The sequence below is a fragment of the Heptranchias perlo genome, chromosome 16, assembly GCF_035084215.1.
Source record: "Heptranchias perlo isolate sHepPer1 chromosome 16, sHepPer1.hap1, whole genome shotgun sequence".
Taxonomy (NCBI): domain Eukaryota; kingdom Metazoa; phylum Chordata; class Chondrichthyes; order Hexanchiformes; family Hexanchidae; genus Heptranchias; species Heptranchias perlo.
In genome coordinates this window covers 39,843,539-39,864,662 of record NC_090340.1, presented here as the reverse complement: position 1 = coordinate 39,864,662, position 21,124 = coordinate 39,843,539, and the positions used below count along the sequence as shown (strand labels likewise).

General features: G+C 42.2%; 1 protein-coding gene across 4 annotated transcripts in view; it reads left to right on the top strand.

Moving 5' to 3' along the window:
- cep89 (centrosomal protein 89) overlaps positions 1-21,124 on the top strand; it is a 111,346-nt gene that overhangs the window by 33,752 nt on the left and 56,470 nt on the right. For all 4 annotated transcript variants that reach the window (XM_067997988.1, XM_067997986.1, XM_067997987.1 and 1 more), the window contains 5 exons: positions 9,749-9,799; positions 13,123-13,206; positions 14,938-15,041; positions 16,687-16,802; positions 17,377-17,557. In XM_067997988.1, coding sequence (XP_067854089.1) covers positions 9,749-9,799; positions 13,123-13,206; positions 14,938-15,041; positions 16,687-16,802; positions 17,377-17,557 — 536 coding nt within the window. The remainder of the gene's footprint in view (positions 1-9,748; positions 9,800-13,122; positions 13,207-14,937; positions 15,042-16,686; positions 16,803-17,376; positions 17,558-21,124) is intronic.

The following is a 21,124-nucleotide window of genomic DNA, read 5'->3' as shown; positions in this document are numbered from 1 at the left end:
GAGTGGAGCCTAGGTAGCTGAATGCATGGCCACCAATGGTGAAACAAAGGGAGGGGGATGCACAACAGGCAGAAGGTAGAAGAACAGCGAGTTCGAGGAGTGAGTAGTATTGTTTGAAGAGGTTATAAACGTTGAGAGGCGCAAGGTGATGGAAGGGTTTAAACACAAGGATGAGAATTTTAAATTTGAACCATTGGGTGACTGGGAGAAAATGTAGTTCAGCGAGCACAGGGGTGATAGGCAAGCAAGACAGTGCAAAATAGGATATGGCAAGCAAAGCTTTGGATGAGTTGAAGTTTATGGCGGGTGGAGGATGGGAGGCTGGCTGGGAGAACGTTGGTATAGTGAAGTCTGGAGGTGATAAGGGCATGGATGAGGGTTAGAGCTACAATAACAGTACAATATCTCCTGTTTTCAGCTACTAACAGCTATTCCTTAGAGACTTTTAAATGGTTGCACATGCAGAAAATAACCAATTTAATTGTTGATTTAAATTTGAAATCATTTGAAAATTTTCTGGTGTTTGGTTATTGAAATGTATTTTATTTCCCTAACCCTAACCCTAACCCTAATGCTATATTTAATATATTAAAGACTCTCAGACTTTCACCCTGCTAATTAAGGATTTCTAAAGAGTATGTTGATACAGTCTTGGATGTTCACTGGGTTAAAAGTTAATGCTGTAGGAAGCTGGGAGTTAATTTGGACTGCAATATTTGGCAACAGTCAAAACCACTCTGGTGGATATAGGGCTAGCAATACATTTTCAAGATTAAAATCAAACCCCACTTTGAACTTAAAATTAATGATTATATATAAACTGCTTAAAGCAGAGTTTAAATAAATCAAATGTTCTGAACAAAGCCTTTATAAAGTGAATATCCCCATCAAAAATCAAAAAGAACTGTTCTTGTAAACAGTAAAATCCCTGTATTCTCCTCCTTATTCCGCTCCCCTGCTTGGTCTACTGAGGCCACGCACCACCAATAGCTGAGAGGGTAAGCAGTCGACCTAATTAAAAGTATCTGTTGCTTAAACTAGTAAATTTGTAAAGTTGGCTCAGGGATGGATTCTCTTTTTTTCCTTTTTTGTATATGATTCTTCAGTGTTGAAAGTTCAGTAATTTACAAGTCAATTTCTTCCCGCCACCCCCCCCCACCCCCATTTTAAATTTGCGTTTGTGCTCTCGCTTTCTCTTTATCCAAAAACATTATGCTGGTGCCCGCAGTTGCCATCACCATGATAGGAACAGGAGTAGGCCATTCAGTCCCTCATGCCTGCTCTGCCATTTGATAAGATCATGGCTGATCTGTGATCAAACTCCATGTACCTGCCTTTGGCCCATATCCCTTAATACCTTTGGTTGCCAAAAACCTATCTGTCTTAGATTTAAATTTAGCAATGGAGCTAGTATCAATTGCCGTTTGCAGAAGAGAGTTCCAAACTTCTACAACCCTTTGTGTGTAGAAATGTTTTCTAATCTGGCTCTAATTTTTAGACTGTGCCCCCTACTCCTAGAATCCACAACCAGCGGAAATAGTTTCTCTCTATCCACCCTATCTGTTCCCCTTAATATCTTTTAAACTTCGATCAGATCACCCCTCAACCTTGAAAACTCTAGAGAATACAACCCCAATTTGTGTAATCTCTCCTCGTAACTTAACCCTTGAAGTCCGGGTATCATTCTAGTAAACCTACGCTGCACTCCCTCCAAAGCCAATATGTCCTTCCGTAGATGCGGTGCCCAGAACTGCTCACAGTACTCCAGGTGCTAACCAGGGTTTTGTATAGCTGCAGCATAACTTCTGCCCCCTTGTACTCCAGTCCTCTAGATATAAAGGCCAGCATTCCATTTGCCTCCTTGATTATTTTCTGCACCTGTTCATGACACTTCAATGATCTATGTACCTGTACCCCTAAGTCCCTTTGGACATCCACTGTTTTTAACTTTTTACCATTTACCATTTACCATTTAGAAAGTACCCTGTTCTATCCTTTTTTGATCCAAAGTGGATAACCTCACATTTGTCTACATTGAATTCCATTTGCCACAGTTTTGCCCATTCACCTAATCTATCAATATCGCTTTGTAATTTTATGTTTTCATCTACACTGCTTACAATGCCACCAATCTTTGTGTCATCAGCAAACTTAGATATGAGACTTTCTATGCCTTCATCTAAGTCGTTAATAAATATTGTGAATAATTGAGGCCCCAAGACAGATCCCTGCGGGACTCCACTAGTCACATCCTGCCAATGTGAATACTTACCCATTATCCCTACTCTCTGTCGCCTTTTGCTCAGCCAATTTTCTAACCAAGTCTGTACTTTTCCCTCAATTCCATGGGCTTCTAACTTAGCTAACAGTCTCTTATGTGGGACCTTATCAAATGTCTTCTGGAAGTCCATATAAATAACATCCATTGACATTCCCCTGTCCATTACTTTAGTCACCTCTTCAAAAAATTCAATCAGGTTTGTCAGGCACGACCTACCTTTCACAAATCCATGCTGGCTCTCCCTGATTAACTGAAAATTCTCGAGGTGTTTAGTCACCCTATCCTTAATTATGGACTCCAGCAATTTCCCCACAACAGATGTTAGGCTGACTGGTCTATAATTCCCTGGTTTCCCTCTCTCTCTCTTAAAAGATGTAACGCTTTGTTACAAGTGCAAAATAATCTTAAAATTAAGCCTCAAACAGATGGGTATATTTCAATCTGTGAAATTCCTGGACCAAACTACTCTGGCTGCGTGACACTTGCACATCAGGAGTGAGCAGTAGTGCTACTAATGAACATTTGCACTTTTTCCTAAGCTTTACCAATGTATTTTATCCTCATTTTTGTCCCCATGCAGCCATTAAGGGCTATGCTTCCTGAACATCACTCTCCAGTGACATTGTTTGCCCTCCAGTAAAAATTGTTGAAATATAACCTGAGCTAGTACCCTTGCCAGTTTTTCTCTTACCCCACCCGCTCCCTGCATATATTTTGTCATCTGTCTCATCTTTGGGGATATGGATAGGGTGGGAAAGTGGAGCTGAGGTATAAGATTGGCCATGATCTTATTGAATGGTGGAGCAGGCTCGAGGCATCGTATGGCCTACTCCTGCTCCTATTTCTTGTGTCTCGGTGTAGGTTTACATCTGACAATCTAGCTCAGATCAGCAGGAGCTCTCCTTCTGAGAGAAATTCAAGTTGGGCTTTCAGATGCATGCCACAGTATACAGATACCAGGAAGCATCTCACTCTAGCACCCCCCACCCCCCCAACCCGACCCCATGAAACTTGCATTTCTTCTCTTCAGACTTTCAGATTTTGGTGAGTAAGTTTTTGTGAGCGGTACGATGGATGTATGCTTCTGTAATAAAAATCTGCTTTTGTGATATGAGGAATCTTGTAGCTGCTTTTAGATTGGTTTAGCACAGTAGCACTGCTGCTCAATCCTGATGTGCAGGTCTCATGGTGCCAGAGGTTGCCAGAATCACAAAGCTGGCTGCCAAGAAGACCAAGCTTATAAAAAGAGGACTTTCCAACAGTTGGTCTCATTGAATCCAGTAAGTTTACTGTGGGATTGACGGTGGCTATGCAAGACCAGAGCTTTGGAATCCGAAGGTGCTACCAATCTCAAAGCAGCTTTTGTTACAGATTTTTCCTTGTTGTGTTGCCGATTGAATTTACCTTTTCAGACTCTGGATTTCACTGGAAGATATACACATGCATTCATATTTACAAAGATTTTCCTGCTTTTTTTTGTCATAAATATTTAAATTTAATCTTAAAATGTTCCAAAGAATATATTTGATTTGATTTATTTATATCCAAACTATTTAAAATCTAGTCTATGGCTGCTGGAGCTACTGGCGAGAATTAAGATTATGATTTCTGTTAGCAAGTGCGACCTTTAAAGCTTGTCACTTTAATTCTCCGTCCCACTGCCTCTCTGATCTCTCTGTCCATGGGCTCCTACACTGTTACGATCAAGCTCGAGGAACAGCATCTCTTACACTAGGAACAACCCTCTGGCCTTAACGTTGACTTTAACAACTTCACACCTGAACCTCAGCTCCCATTTTCTCTGATTGCAGGTCCTGGTAATTTCCGATGGGTGCACCAGTGGATCCGGGAATGGGGGAGGTTGTGGATTAGTTCTTGGGATGGGGATCTCCTGTTTGTTGGTACATGGCCGGTGGAGTGTACTGCACCCTTGGTGTCTACTTGCCTGTTTCTTGCACCACACTCCCGGACCACTGGAGCCTGCTTTGCTTTGCCAGATTTTCCATGCTTCCCTCTGTGTTATTCTGCCTTAACCGTTCACACATCCTCCGAGTCTCGGATATATGTTTTATTTCTCTATTTTTCTCATTATTACCTCCTTTTGTCTTGCACCATTATCACTTCTGTCATTTAATCATCTCCAGTCCTCCACCTAATCACTTCATTCTTTTCCTTTTCTGGTGTATGTGGTCATTATTTTCTCCCTGCCCCCTTTTCCCTGGCACTGTTCCTCATTATTAGCAGTTCGTCTGTAACATCTTTCAGTTCTGACGAAGGGCCATAAACCTGAAACGTTGACCCTACCTTTCTTTCTCCACAGATGCTGCCTAACCTGCTGAGTGTTTTCAGTATTTTCTGTTTTTATTAAGATTAAGCAGTTTAATTAAATGCTTTGGTGCCTTCAGTTATGCATATTTTGAATAAGTAACGGAGAGGATTGATGAGGGTAGTGCGGTTGATGTTGTATTTATGGACTTTAAAAAGACATTTGATAAAATACCACATAATAGATTTGTTAGCAAAATTAAAGCCCATGGGATTAAAGGGACAGTGGCAGCGTGGATACAAAATTGGCTAGTGGACAGAAAGCAGAGAGCAGAGGTGAATGGTTGTTTTTCATACTGGAGGGAAGTATAGTGTGGTGCTCCCCAGAGGTCATTATTAGGACCACTGCTCTTTTTGATTTATATTAATGACCTGTACTTGAGTATAGAGGGTATAATTTCAAAATTTGCAGAAGACACGAAACTTGGAAATGTAGTAAACAATGTGAAGGATAGTAACAGACTTCAGGAGGATGTAGACAGACTGGTGAAATGGGCAGACACATGGCAGATGAACTTTAGTGCAGAGAAGTGTGAAGTGATACATTTTGGTAGGAAGAATGAAGAGAGGCAATATAAACTAAATTGTACAATTTTAAAGGGGGTGCAGGAACAGAGTGACCTGGGAGTGCACATACACAAATCTTTGAAGGTGGCAGGACCAGTTGAGAAAGCTGTTAAAAAAGCATATGGGATCCTTGGCTTTATTAACAAAGGTGTAGAGTACAAAAGCAAGGCAGTTATGCTAAACCTTTATAAAACACTGGTTAGGCCTCAGCTGGAGTATTGTGTTCAATTCTGGGCACCACACTTTAGGAACGATGTCAAGCCAATGGAGAGGGTGCAGAAGAGATTTACTAGAATGGTACCAGGGATGAGGTGCTTCAGTTATGTGGAGAGATTGGAGAAGCTGGGGCTGTTCTCCTTAGAACAGAGAAGGTTAAGGGGGGATTTAATAGAGGTGTTCAAAATCATGAACATTTTTAATAGAGTAAATAAGGACAAACTGTTTCCAGTGGCAGAAGGGTAGGTAACCAGAGGACACAGATTTAAGGTGATTGGCAAAAGAGACAGAGGCAACATGAGGAAACATTTTTTTACGCTGCGAATTGAAATGATCTGGAATGCACTGCCTGAAATTGGGTGGAGGCAGATTCAATAGTAACTTTCAAAAGGGAATTGGATAAATACTTGAAGGGAAAAAATTTACAGGGGATTGGGACTAATTGGATAGCTCTTTCAAAGAGCTAACGCAGTCACGATGGGCCGAATGGCCACCTTTTTTTTTATTTGTTCATGGGATGTGGGCATCGCGGGCAAGGCCAGCATGTATTGCCCATCCCTAATTGCCCTTGAGAAGGTGGTGGTGACCTGCCTTCTTGAACCGCTGCCATTCGTATGGTGAAGGTCTCCCACAGTGCTGTTAGGGAGTTCCAGGATTTTGACCCAGCGATGATGAAGGAACGACGATATATTTCCAAGGTTTCCTGCGCTGTGCCTATTATGATACTATGATGAAGTTCAACAAATGAACCAGGTCCTTTTATAAGATGATGGGTGCTAAATTGGGCTGTGTAGCGCCCCTTGTTTCGGCGCTACATGGCCTGTCCGACATCCAAGATGGCCTCTTGGATGTGCACGCACGTTTCCTGATATAGGAGTTAGCGCAGGCGCAGATAAGGAACGCTAGAATCATGTAAAGTAGGGAGAAAATGGCTTCAATCAGTGTGCAACTCTGATTTAAAGTGATAAGTCCCAAAATGGTGTCTAACGCTCAACTCAACGCACAGTCTTAAGACTTGAGGCACCCCCCCCCCCCCCCACAAACCAGGGCTAATTAAAGGGACAATGCAGGATTTACAGGTTAGTGGCTGGATTATTGCTTCTGGCTGCCAAGGCATTTCTAACTGTTATTGGAGGTCTCCTAGACTGCAATACTAGGATGTGGGGCCATAGACTAACATTTAGAGCCAGGATGAGCAGGAGTGGTTAGGAAATGCTTCTACATGCAAAAGGTGAGAGATGTTTGGAACGCTGTTGTGCAGACTGCACTTGATGCTAGCTCACTTGTGAATGTTAAATCTGAGATAGATAGATTTCTGTGAACAAGGGTATTAAGTGATATGGGTACATGGAGTTAGGTCACAGGTCCACCATGATCTCATTAAATGGCAGAACAGGCTCGATGGGCTAAATGCCACTGCCACTTGCTCCTCTTGAATTGCACCACCTTCTCCTGGAAGAAAGTGAGACGTGTGATGTGCCTGGCATGGTTGAATAGCTGCCAGTGTCTGTGGCCTGTGAGTTGTGGGTGGGCGGCTTGAAACAGTGGTAATGTGTAAGGTTGAGAGGAAGCATCTGGTTGGAAGAGTTGAATACTAATGGAAAGAGTTTATTGGTACGGGGGGGCTGTAGCGCATGGTGCAGTTGGTAGGAGATGCCACTTGACAGTTGACCTCACTCACCTTGACCGCTTGTCAAAGCATTGAACTTCTTCCTGCACTGCATCCATGTTCATGATGCTATGCGCCTGGCATTGACTTCATCCCCCGTTGCCTCCCACTGCCTTTTGAGTATATGTCTGGAGGGCCTCTTGTCCCCCACCCCACCCCCCCTCACTGCGGATATAGGATGTCTCTCCTTCTGTCCACCCCTTGCACCAAGGCCTCTAGTGCATCAGCGGAGAACCTTGGTGCATACACTCTCGCAGGCCTGGTACCAACTCAGATTAGCAGATTGGTGAGGTCTGGTCTGCAGATTGGAGGATGTGGCATTTAGTAGTGAGCAGCCTTTATTCAATGTTTTAACATAACTCATCAGTGTGTAGACATAGGGATGGGAGCTGCATCTGTGTTTTACGTGTGCGATGTCTGATCTCCATTCAGACACCGTGCAGACAGTAGACTTATTTTCAGCAAATAAAAGGTACCAGCTACCTTAAGAGATTTCTAAGACATCCTCCCTTTAAGAGATTGAGCTCCCTCTGGTGGTGGAAAGTGTGAATTGCATTGATTCCACATGCAAGGCCTGGAAAGGAAGGCTGATTTCAGGTAAGCCCTCGGGTGGGTTGAAACTTGCGCCCTGCCTGCACAGGGGCCATTGGACGTGGGGTAATAAGCATTTCATGCTACCTGCGTCCAAAAACAGCCCCTATCGAATTTTTCCCCCAATGAATTTAGGTGCATAATGGAACATGAAAAGGAAATGAAAGTCAGCTTGGTTCACTTGGTAGATTCATACATCTTGGTGCAAATGTAGCAGGTTCAAGTCCCACACCAATTGAGCTCCTAATCTAGTTAACTGCAGTACTGAGTGAATGCTGCATTGTTCGAGATGTTGGCCTTTGAATGAGACATTAAACCAAGGTCCTGTGTGTATATTCTGGTGACTTAGGTGGATATTATTGCTTCGATGGCACTATTTGAAGAAGAGCAGAGAATTCCTGTTGTCCCAGCTAGCACTCAAGCAATCACCACGAAAATTAGATTAGGTTAACTGGTCATTCATCTCATTACTGTTTGCACAGACTGGCTGCTGTAGTTGCCCACATAAGTCATTGCACATCAAAAGTAATTCATTGTGTGAAGCACTTTGAAATGTTTTGATGTGATAAGTGCTATATATATGCAAGCATTATATTACAAAATACTGTGCAGATGATAAGATACATTTAAAATCTACGACCCCTATATTCACGGGGAGGCAGTGGGGCGGGGGGGGGGGGGGGGGGGGGAAGAGGAGGGAGTCTGGTTGTGAGGGGTGAAACCCGGAAGCCCCGGGGACGTGGAGGTCCTGCCGAATTTAACAGCAGGACCTCATTATCATCTTTAAATTCCATTTCCCGTTCTGCAGCCAGCCAGATTTACAGGCTGGTCAGCTGCCTGGCTTGAAAGCCAGCAGGAGATCCCTGGCAATCGGGATAGATCGTGGGGTCGGATCGGGAGGGAGGGAAAGACCGCGGGGAGGGAGGCTCGGGATCACGGGTTGGGGGGGGAGGGGTGGTTAGCTGAGTTGAATGATAGATGGGTTGGCTGATCGCGGCAGCAAGGAGAGGCCGTGATCAGCAGAAGGTTTGCTTGAGGGACCGGGTGCAGCACTTCTGCTTCTCCTGGCTCACAAGCAGTGCTCCAAAAAGCACTTGCCTTCTGCAGCTAGCCGCTCCCGTTTCCATCCAGCTGCCGGGTTTCCTGAGTCCTGGGAAACTTGGCCCGCAGCTGTTAAATTTAAATCAGTCTCCCAACTGCACGGTGGGAGCCTGATTTAATTATAACGAAGTGTCCTGCCTCTAAGATGGGGCACAGATACACCATGCAACCCGCCGCCATAAAAATGGCGCCAGGCACTTATGCGGTGGGTTGGGATCGTGTTTCGCAATTTAAAAAAAAAATTTAACCCCTCCTGCGGTGGGGTGGGGGGGGGGAGGTTAATATCGACCCCCAATAGGTTAAATTCTTGAGGCTTCCTGATGTCGTACCTATTTTCTGTTATCATGATTTAGGAACACTTTTGTGATAGTTGGTAATGCCTAGAGGTAACACCTAAAATGTAACAGTAACACCTGCATCTATTATTTTTAATAGACAATGCTGTGAGTCTGCAGTCTTTTTTCCCCAAAGGCTTCTTCTCCGATAATTCATTTATCCCAAAGTTCTCTTGATTGCTATCTCTTTTTTCAATTCCTGCTTGCAACTTTATTTTTTTTATCCTCCACACATCACCCACAATTTAGCCATCACGCGCTGCATATCCTGAGTCCTGAGTCCTCACCACTCCCATCCCCCTAAATAATACTCGATTACTTCTTCTGCCCGTAACCACACATTATCAGTCTCCCTTCACTACTATACCCAAATTATCACCTACCGCCAAAAAACCTGAATACTTACGGCTCTCACAGATCATTTCCCCAGCTCACTTAATTACCTCTCTGACCTTTCCAAATCCTTACAAATCCAACAACTGATTTCCACAGGCCACATTGTCTCACCTTCAGTAAGTAACCAGCGTTGCACCAGATCCACTTACTTCCAAAAGAACAGATCCTCTCAAGTACTGTGGACAACACCATGGGAGATTTGCTAGTCTACAAATAAATTTCTTCATATTGTGAGGATTACTAACTCTTGCATTTATTTCCTCTCAGGGATCACGCAGTACTGGCCTTCCAGCATCAGGACCAGCACCACCCTGGCTTGTAAGTATATGATATAAAAATAAGCAATTTGTAAATACTCCTTTTTGTAATTGTAGTTTTAGCCTCGGCCATGTTTTAGAGTCAAAACAAGTTCTAAGGACTTCAGAAAGGTGTATGTCAACATAACATTGATGCAACCCCATGAACCCCCTCATGCAAATCTATGCCCTAATTTCTAATGTGTTGCAGACATCCTCTTTCCTTTCATCAAGTGTATATTTAGGTGATTTCTCCTCACTCATGGTCATGTAATATTAAATAATACTGCACCTATAAGATGCCCTATTGAACATTACTGTCCGGTTACATTTTCAACGTATTAGAATTAGTATTCGTATGAATATCACTATTATGATTATTTCAGATCCAGAGCCTGTTCCCTCAAATTAACATAACATAAAACTTTATAAAAACACGTGCAGGTCAAAACCAGTATACAACACATATGTGTATACCGAAAATGACCTATTGGATTTGAAATTTGTCTTGGGCGGCTGTGCAAAAGGGTGATAGTGAATCAGCAGCCCGCTTTACACTCTTCCTGATATATATTATAAAGTATAACCACGACGTGCCTTTTCAGCCTGCCTGGTATTATTCAATGTATTTTTTGTTATATCCAGCTTATCAGTAAATAAATGCCTTCTCTCATAATACTCTTGTGCACTCATTTAATGATTATATGTGTGCGCAGAAGTATTATTCTACATATGATCTCTCATTTCTCCAAGAAAGGATAGCAGAGGTACAGAAACAGATTACTGACTAATTAAATCCATACACGGTCATTCCACACTTCCGCAATGTTCCTCAAAAAACCCACCCTGATCCCTCCGTCCTTGCAAATTACCGCCCCATCTCCCTTTGCTCTCCAAATTCCTTGAACGTGTTGTCGCTTCCCAAATCCGCGCTGATCTTGCCCTCAACTCCATGTTTGAATCCCTCCAATCAGGTTTCTGCCCCTGTCACAGTACTGAAAAGACCCTTATCAAAGTCACAAATGACATCCTATGTGACTATGACCGTGGTAAACTATCCTCCTCGTCCTTCTCTACCTCTCTGCAGTGTTTGACGCATTTGACCACACCATTCTCCTCCAACGCCTCTCCTCCATCGTCCAGCTGGGTGGGACTGTGCTTGCCTCGTTCCATTCTTATCTATCCAGTCATAGCCAGAGAATCACCTGCAATGGCTTCTCTTCCTGTTCCTGCATGATTACCTCTGGACTCCCCCAAGGATCTATCCTTAGCCCCCTCCTATTTCTCATCTACATGCTGCCTCTCGGCGACATCATCCGCAAGCACAACGTCAGGTTCCACATGTACGCTGACGACACCCAGCTGTACCTCACCACCACATCCCTCAACCCTTCCACTGTCTCTGATTTGTCACACTACTTGTCTGATATTTAGTGCTCGATGAGCAAACGTTTTCTCCAACTAAATAATGGGATAAATGTAGCCATTGTCTTCGGTTCCCTAGCCACTGACTCCATCCCTGGCCACTGTCTGAGGCTGAACCAGATCGTTCGCAACCTTGGCATCCTATTTGACCCTGAGATGAGCTTCCAACCATCTGCTCCATCACCAAGACCGCTTACTTCCACCTCCGTAACATTGCTCATCTGCTGCTGAAATCCTCATCCATGCCTTTTGAAGATTGAACAGGTTGGGTCTATACTCATTGGAGTTTAGAAGAATGAGAGGAGATCTTATTGAAACATACAAGATTCTGAGGGGACTCGATAGGGTAGATGCTGAGAGGATGTTACCCCTCATGGGGGAATCTAAAACTAGGGGGCATAGTCTCAGAATAAGGGGTCGCCCGTTTAAGACGGAAATGAGGGTCGTGAATCTTTGGAATTCTTTATCCCAAAAAGCTGTGGAGGCTGAGTCATTGAATACATTCAAGGCTGAGTTAGACAAATTTTTGATCAGCAAAGGAGTCAAAGGATATGGGGAAAGGACGGGAAAGTGGAGTTGAGGTAAAAATCAGATTAGCCATGATTTCATTAAATGGCAGAGCAGGCTCGAGGAGCCGAATGGCCTACTCCTGCTCCTATCTCTTATGGTCTTTGTTACCTCCAGACTGGACTATTCCAATGCTCTACTGGCCGGTCCCCCAGCTTCTACCCTCCATAAACTTGAGCTCATCCAAAACTCTGCTGCCCTTATCCTAACTCTCACCCATGGTGGAGCGATTAAAATCAGGGATACGCAAGAGGCAAGAATTGGAGGAGCGCAGAGATCCGAGTGTTGTAGGGTTGAAGGAGGTTAGAGATAGGAAGGGGCGAGGCCATGGAGGGATTTGAAAACAAGGATGACCTACATTGGTTCCTGGTCCGATAACGCCTCAATTTTAAAATTCTCATCCTTGTTTTCAAATCCCTCCATGACCTCGCCCCTTCCTATCTCTGTAACCTTCAGCTCTATAACCCTCCAAGATCTCTGCACTCCTCCAGATCTTGCCTCTTGCGTATCCCCGATTTTAATCACTTCACCATTGGCAGCTAAGCCTTCAGCTGCCTATGCCCTAAGATCTGGAATTCCCTGCCTAAACCCCTCCGCCTCTCTCCCTCTCCTCCTTTAAGACGTGCCTTAATACCTACCTCCTTGACCAAGACGTGGTTCAGTGTCAAATTTCGTTTGATAACGCTCCTGTGAAGCACCTCGGGATGTTTTACTACATTAAAGGCGCTATATAAATGCAAGTAGTTGTTTCTGTTATATTGTCACCAGCATCCAGCAGTGGGGTCAGATCACACAGGGAGCTTGTTCTGTATACATAATGATCTCTGGCTCAGACATTGGGTCTAATTGGGATGTGACTAATTGAAGTAGGTGCACTGCAGTGTTTCCACAGTCTCCATGACTATTGTGGAAATTCCATCCCTAGAATTAATGCTTACCATTACTTAATGTTTAAACCCTGTAATCTGCAACCAGAACAATTAAACTTTGCATACTCATATATTACCCTTGACAGAGATTGCAACAACCCACCCCAAACTGGTATGCACCTTTTTTCTTTTTGTACTTTCCCAGTATTTATGAACATACAAAATTGACGGGCAGGTAAAGTCTAGCTGGTCCATCAAATCTGCTCCATGCCATAATGGCTGGAGCATCATGACTAAATACTTTCTTAACCACCTCCCCCACCCCAGCCATGTAACCTCCTGGGAGAAGCAATTTAATTGAGATGTTCTCTGTTGCAAGTGTTTCAGTAGTGCAGTGTGAAATACTGCAAAGCCTAATCATCCTAAGCCCTTTTTTCCTGGATAATTAAATTTATAGTAAAATTAAATACAATTTCTCTTGCAGGTGGACATGAAGTACTTGTCACCCCTTTTATTGGCCTATGAAGACCAACTACGGGAAAAGGATGCTACATTGCAAGCATATGAGGTACACTGGCGAGATAGCAGAAAACATTACATAAGACTTTTTAATGGTTTCATCCTGCCTTTTTTAAATCCCATGTGTCTCCCACGAGTTGGGCAAGTGTCCTGCACCTGATTTCTGCTAGCTGCTGGATGATATAAGTCACCTTGAGCTATTCTTAAGTTTTGCTCTCCCTCCTACTCTGGTGGATAGGTACCTGTCCTTTGCATATTACCTTCCTTAACAGGCAAGTTCAGGAAATTGCTGTGGATAATCTATCATAGTATGTGCAACAGATTCCATCCTATTAATCTGGCACAGTGCCTTGGTCTTAATGCTAGTTTTAAAATATGGCTTGGGCACAGAGCTTGGGAAAGACAGAGAATGAACTTCTAATGGAGTGAATTATTAAGAGTGAGGACTTTCAACTGTGAGTGTGGGAATTAGGTGCAGAGGGGGGAGGAGGTGCTAAGTGATTTAAACCAAGGAACTATAAACTATTCTCCTCCAATCTCTCCATATAACTGAAGCCCCTCATCCCTGGTACCATTCTAGTAAATCTCTTCCGCACCCTTTCCAAGGGCTTGACATCTTTAAAGTGCAGTGCCCAGAATTGAACACAATGCTCCAGCTGAGGCCTAACCAATGTTTTATAAAGGATTTAGCATAACTTCCTTGCTTTTGTACTCTACGTCTCTATTAGTAAAGTCCAGGAATCCATATGCTTTTTTAAAGAGCCATCTCAACTTGTCCTGCCACCTTCAAAGATTTGTGTATGTGTACTCCCAGATCTCTCTGTTCCTGCACTCCCTTTAAAATTGTACCGTTTAGTTTATATTGCCTCTCATTCTTCCTACCAAAATGTATCACTTCACATTTCTCTGCACTAAAGTTCACCTGCCATGTGTCTGCCTATTTCACCAGTCTGTCTATGTCCTCCTGAAGTCTGTTACTATCCTCCACATTGTTTACTACAATTCCGAATTTCGTGTCTTCTGCAAATTTTGAAATTATAGCCTCTATGCCCAAGTACAGGTCATTAATATATATCAAAAAGAGCCAATACTGACCCCAGGGGAACACCACTGTTTACTGCCCTCCAGTCTGAAAAACAACCGTTTACCACTACTTTCTGCTTTCTGTCCCATAACCAATTTTGTATACATGCTGCTACTGTCCCTTTAATCCCATGGGCTTTAATTTCGCTAACAAGTCTATTATGTGGTATTTTATCAAATGCCTTTTAAAAGTTTACACACATCAACCGCACTACCCTCATCAACCTTCACCGTTACATCATGAATTAACTCAATCAAGTTCGTCAAACACTATTTTCCTTTGACAAATCCATGCTGATTTTCATTTATTAGCCCATTCTTTTCCAAGTGCCAATAAATTTTGTCCGGGATTATTGTCTCTAAAAGTTTCCCCACTGTTGACGTTAGGCTGATTGGCCTGTAATTGCTGGTTTTATCACTCTTGGTATTGTTTCCACCTCTGTGAAATTTAGTATGTTAAAGGCTCTGTATAGATGTAAGTTGTACTTTTAAATATGCATTCTTGTAAATCAACAAAAAGTAATTTTGCCAAATATTTGATCCTGATTCAAACCTTTTTCTACTTAATATTTACAATTTAGAAAAACACTTTGACTCTGGAATGAATGCAGATGTTTACTTGAAGGAAAAATTTGTGCTTTTCTGTTTTATTCCTGCTGTTTGCTCCTGATCACTCCACATTCTTATTCATTCACAGAAGGAAATGAAGAATTTCAGAGCTCGAGTGGAAGATGTAGTGAAGGAGAATAAACAGCTTCATCAGCAGCGTGAGAGGAGTGGTGCTGTGAGCAGCAGGGAGTGGTATGACATACTAAATCAAACTATGCTTTACAAGCTTTGGATTGCATTGAATATAGCCTGTTATTTTTTTTAAAGTCAGACCTTTGCCAGTGCCCTGCAGATTAACAGAAAATAGTACTCAGACTAGGTTGAGCACAACAGCCCCAACATTCCACAGGGCCAAACACGCTGGTTTTGTACTCCTGAGTCAGCACTTCCACCCGCAATACTCTGCAGCGCTGACCCCCATCAAAATTTGTGACGTTAGCTCATTTAAATATCCATTGGTGGTTCTGTAGCAATGTGCTAATGACCAGATAATCTGTTTGTGACGTTGGTTGAGGGAAAAATATTGGCCAAGACACTGGGGAGAACTCCCCTGCTCTTCTTCGAAGTTGCACCGTTGTCACCGGGCAGCCAGGGTTAAAATCGGGGCCAATGTCCCTAAATCAAAAAGAAGTTTTGTTAACATTGTTTGTCTGTATGAAAGTATGATTGTAACATTCCAAGTTGCTTTCTGATTGATTCTATATCAACCGGTTGACCAATAATATAATGTGGTTAGCCCAGACCAATCACATACAAGAACCTCAGAACATGGCCCGTTATATTTTCACACAAAGAACTGACAATTTAGGTTGAAATAACTATTTAAAAGTTGTAACTGAAAATTTAGCTAAGTAAATTGATATAGCTGTAAACATTTAACAATTCAAATTCTAACTGGGTCCCACTCCAGAGACTTGAGCACAAAATCTAAGCTGACACTTCAGTGCAGCACTGAGGGAGTGCTGCCTCTCAGTTGAGACGTTAAACAGAGGACCCGACTGCCCTCTCAGGTGCACATAATACGCCCTATGGCATTATTTCGAAGGAGAGCAGGGGAGTCCTCCCCGGTGTCCTGGCCAATATTTATCCCTCAACCAATATCACTAAAACAGATTATCCGGTCATTATCAGATTGCTGTTCGCAAATTGGCTGTCGTATTTCCTATATTACATCAGTGACTACACTTCAAAAGTACTTCATTGGCTGTTAATGCTTTGATATGTCCTGAAGTTGTGAAAGGCGCTATATAAATGCACGTCTTTCTTTTCTTTAACAAAGTTGAAGTCCTAGGCCCACTCAACCCGATTTCAAATTTTATCTGTGAGGAGTGTGAAATGGAGATTAACTGGTAGTTTAGAAGAAATGCCCAAATGTGAAACTGGATTCCTGATTTCAGTTTGTAATAGATAAGGACCGTACAGAAATAATTAAGTGGTTTCTGTCAAAAGTTATTTTGTGGTACTGCTTTGTAAATAAAACATTTTCAGATGGAGTTAAACATGGGAATAAGTTTTTTGAATAGTCACGAAACTGTAGTTTCTTTCAGTTAATCTTTTGCACAAAATTCAAATTTTGCTGACTGTCTTGCATTTTTATGCTATTTATTTACCCCAAATTATCGTGAATTCACAAGTAATGGCTGTTTAGTTGCTTACCATGGGATTATTTTGAAATTAAAAGCTCAATTTACTTATGTTGCACTATTTCAACCAAACCTGTTAATAAAGAATTAGTTTGAAATCTGTTCATATGCAGTTCAAGTAATGTTGTTTGAAGTTTCTATTTTGAGCTGGATACAGCACAGTTAATGAGTTCTTTCAATTTTTGTCCTTCCAGGCATCAATTGCAGGATCAGGCAAAGTTGGTTTTGGAGGAAAACCAAATCTTGATGCAGCAGCTTGAGGTACAGCAAGCCAAAGGAAAAGACAGTCACAACAGACATGTGCAGGAAGGTGAGCCCAAATGAAATACAGCTGGAATTCTGATTTATAAATGAACTCTTTCTTATTTTAATGCTTGCTCCAATCATCCGCTGGGATTTCTTGAAGACTTTTCCTTGCTATAATGTGACTTACTTCTTTTCCCCTCACTCTGCAGTATAAGTGCTAATGAGTAGACCCCAGATTTCCCCTTCCTTTCTACTAGTATTGTCCCACTGCTGCTTTATCACGAAGATGTTCCCTTCACATTTTCTTAGCTGTTTCCCTTGACTCTTTTTTTAAATTTTGTATATAATGTTTTTTTTAATATTCCTTCAACAATGCCTGACTGTTTCCAACTCAGACTTTGGTACATGTAGTTGCATCGCATATTTGAGTGTTTTCATTTTTCAGAAAAGTGATCCATTCTGCATTGTAATATGGCCATTAGCCCAAACTCTCAATTGGCTTCGGCTGCAGATTTGGTTCATGACGACATTCTGGAGCTTTTCTTGTTAACGGTCACCACTTTGTTGGCCTCCTATTAAGCACAGATAACCTTTTTAAAAAATGGTCTCAACCTATTTTTTTTTTCTTTTGATGGTAGTGTCAAAATTGACTAAACAATTGATACTGCTGGAAGCAGAGAAACAAAGCCAACAGAAGGAGTTACATGAGGCTCAACTTGAGCTGAACAACCTCTGCTCAAAGTATGACCAACTAAAAGCAAGCCTGGATGACAAAATGGGAGTTAATGAGCATACCACAACGGTGAATGAACTCAAAAGGTGTGTATATATATATTTTTTTTAAGTCACTCAAATGCTTAAGCTTTACATATGGAAACTTGAATCCTTAAAGTTTGCATGTAGAATTTGGAGGGGTGTATGAAGAAGTAGTGGGGAAAAAAACTTACAACCATTTTAAGTCATACTGCTGTAGGATACATGGAATTGTTCACAGTACGGCGGTGATATGAAAAGTTTTTTTTAAAAAAAACTGCAGTTAAACTTCTCAAATAGAATTTCAAACTAAGTGCTACAAAATTCTTAAATAAAATTAGAAAATGCTGGGAACACACAGCAGGCCTAGTAGCATCTGTAAGTATAAAAGATAGGTTAACAATTCAAGCGTAGTCTTAACATGACAAGATCCTTATTGCTCTTATCTGTACTTTCTTTTCGAAGGTCAGTTGCCTGAAATCGCACAAGGCATTCTTAATGTGGTCTTACCATCAAATGCACTCGATGAAAAAGTTTTGCTTCACATTAACTAGATTCATTGAATGACAGTGATCACACCCAAATCCTTTTCTTCCAAAATAGTATCTGTCTGTTGAATGACCTTGTTCCAACGTGCATTAGCTTTATTAATCTACATTAAAATCTATTTGCCTTTCCTTACCCTTTGCCTTTATTTGTCCACATCCCTTTGAATAATACTAATTTCCTTTACATTAGCCTTCTGGCCACGTACCTGGGAGTTATCAGCAAATTTTATATTATTAGAAATACCTAAAACCAGTGACCCCCAAACTGATTAGCAAACAAGTCAAAAGTGAAATAGGGAAGAATTGGTTGGAGTTCACAGGATAAATATAAGAACATTCAGAAACCTGTTAAAAGGGTGGCCAGAGGGGCAGAGCAACCTAGATAAGAGCCTACCTTTTTTTTATTCGTTCATGGGATGTGGGCGTCGCTGGCAAGGCCAGCATTTTTATTGCCCATCCCTAAATGCCCTTGAGAAGGTGGTGGTGAGCCTACAAACACAAAACAACAGTAAAATGTTCATTCAGTGATTCAATAGTAAGAGGTCAGTCAGAAAAGAGGTGAGAACCTTAAAGGACTGGCTCGAAACAGAGGATGAGCAAAAAATAGTAAACATTCTGAATGATTGCATACTCCAAGTATTCGCAAGGGAAGTTAAACAGGTAACCCAGGCAAAATTAATGACTTTGATGTAAATGCGATGGAAGTCATAGGTTAAAAGGGCAAAAAAACAATTATTCCCCAGGGCTAGATGATATTTATCCCAGAGTGGTAAAAGATAATCAAGAGGAGATTTATGAAGCATTAACGGTCAATATGAAGGATTCACTGGGGAAGTACTAGTATATTGAAAGGAGGTCAACATGGTGCCCATATTCAAAAAGTACAAAAAATCAGAAACTGGCAACTACAGACCAAGGGGGTGAAATTGGGCCATGTAGCACCCGTTTTGCAGGCACTACACTGACACCTAAGCTCTGAAATTGGCTTCCGAGACTTCCGACATGAACTGAGCAGGTAAAGGGGTTTGCACCTAACGACTGCTAACAGCATGTAGAGTAGGGAGATAATGACGTGAATCAGTGTGCAATGCTGATTTGAAGCCGTCGGTGACATTTTGGAACTCCACACGCCAGCCAATGCCCTGTTTTAACCTTGCACAGCTGAACAGACTTAAACAGCATGAAAGACCCCCCCCCCCCACCAGCTCTATTTAAAGAGATCGTGAAGCACTTATAGGTTAGTTGCTGGATTTATTTATATATATATATATATATATATATATATATATATAAATATATATTTAAATGCCCATCCCTAATTGCCCTTGAGAAGGTGGTGGTGAGCCGCCTTCTTGAACCGCTACAGTCCGTGTAGTGACGGTTCTCCCACAGTGCTGTTAGGAAGGGAGTTCCAGGATTTTGACCCAGCGACAATGAAGGAACGGCGATATATTTCCAAGTCGGGATGGTGTGTGACTTGGAGGGGAACGTGCAGGTGGTGTTGTTCCCATGTGCCTGCTGCTCTTGTCCTTCTAGGTGGTAGAGGTCGCGGGTTTGGGAGGTGCTGTCGAAGAAGCCTTGGCGAGTTGCTGCAGTGCATCCTGTGGATGGTGCACACTGCAGCCACAGTGCGTCGGTGGTGAAGGGAGTGAATGTTTAGGGTGGTGGATGGGGTGCCAATCAAGCGGGCTGCTTTATCTTGGATGGTGTCGAGCTTCTTGAGTGTTGTTGGAGCTGCACTCATCCAGGCAAGTGGAGAGTATTCTATCACACTCCTGACCTGTGCCTTGTAGATGGTGGAAAGGCTTTGGGGAGTCAGGAGGTGAGTCACTTGCTGCAGAATACCCAGCCTCTCACCTGCTCTTGTCACCACAGTATTTGTGGCTGGTCCAGTTAAGTTTCTGGTCAATGGTGACCCCTGGCTGCTGGTGCAATTGTATGTGTTTTTGGAAGTTTCCTATACTTGGCTAATGTTGCAATATTCTATATAGCGATCTGGCTGATATTGCAGTACTTTTGGTGGCATTTAAAATATTGTGCTGAAAAAAGTTGCTTTCAGAAATGGGTAGCCTGCTAGGGTTTCCTCTGGGAATTAAATGTGACTGGGAGAATGAAGAGAGGCCACTGAGAGCAGGACAAGCTGCTAGAAGAAGAGGAAGAGGGAGGTGGAGGTGGAGGAGGAGCAGGGCACTCAGCCGGAGGCCATATCCAAGGAGAGCCTTCAGGGACCAATTCTCTTACCTCAACTTCAGCCATGACCAGTGCATCAGACGTCTGCAGTTCACTAAAGAAATCGTGACTGAAATTTGTCAATTGCTGCAACCACAACTGCAGCCTCAAAGCAGGGCAAGGACAGTAGTCCGGGCATGTAATAAGGGAACAGCTATAATTATGGGGGATTTTAACTATCATATTAACTGGACAAATCAAATGGGGCAGGGCAGCCTTGAAGAATTTATTGAGTGTATTAGGGATGGATTTCTTGAGTAGTATGTAACTGATCCTACAAGGGGGCAAGCAACCTTGGACCTGGTCCTGTGTAATGAGCCAGGATTAATTAATAATGTCCTAGTTAAGGATCCCCTTGGAATGAGTGACCATAACATGGTTACATTCCATATCCAATTAGAGGGTGAGAAGGTTGGTTCTCAAACAAGCGTACTGAGCTTGAATAAAGGAGACCATGATGGTATGAGAGTGGAATTGATTAAAGTGGACTGGGAAAATAGATTAAAGGGTAAGACAGTACATGAGCAGTGGTGTTCATTTAAGGAGTTATTTTACAACTTTCAAAAAATATATATTCCACTGAGGGAAAAAGGGTGTAAAAGAAACGACAGCCATCCGTGGCTAAGTAAAGAAATTAAGGATAGTATCCGACTAAAAACAAGGACATATAAGGTAGCCAAACTTAGTGGGAGGATAGAAGATTGGTAAGTCTTCAAAAGACAGCAAAAAGTAACTAAAGGATTGATTAAGAAAGGGAAAATAGATTATGAAAATAAACTAGCAAAAAATATAAAAACAGATAGCAAGATTTTCTACAATTATATAAAAAGAAAAAGGGTGGCTGAGGCAAACGTAG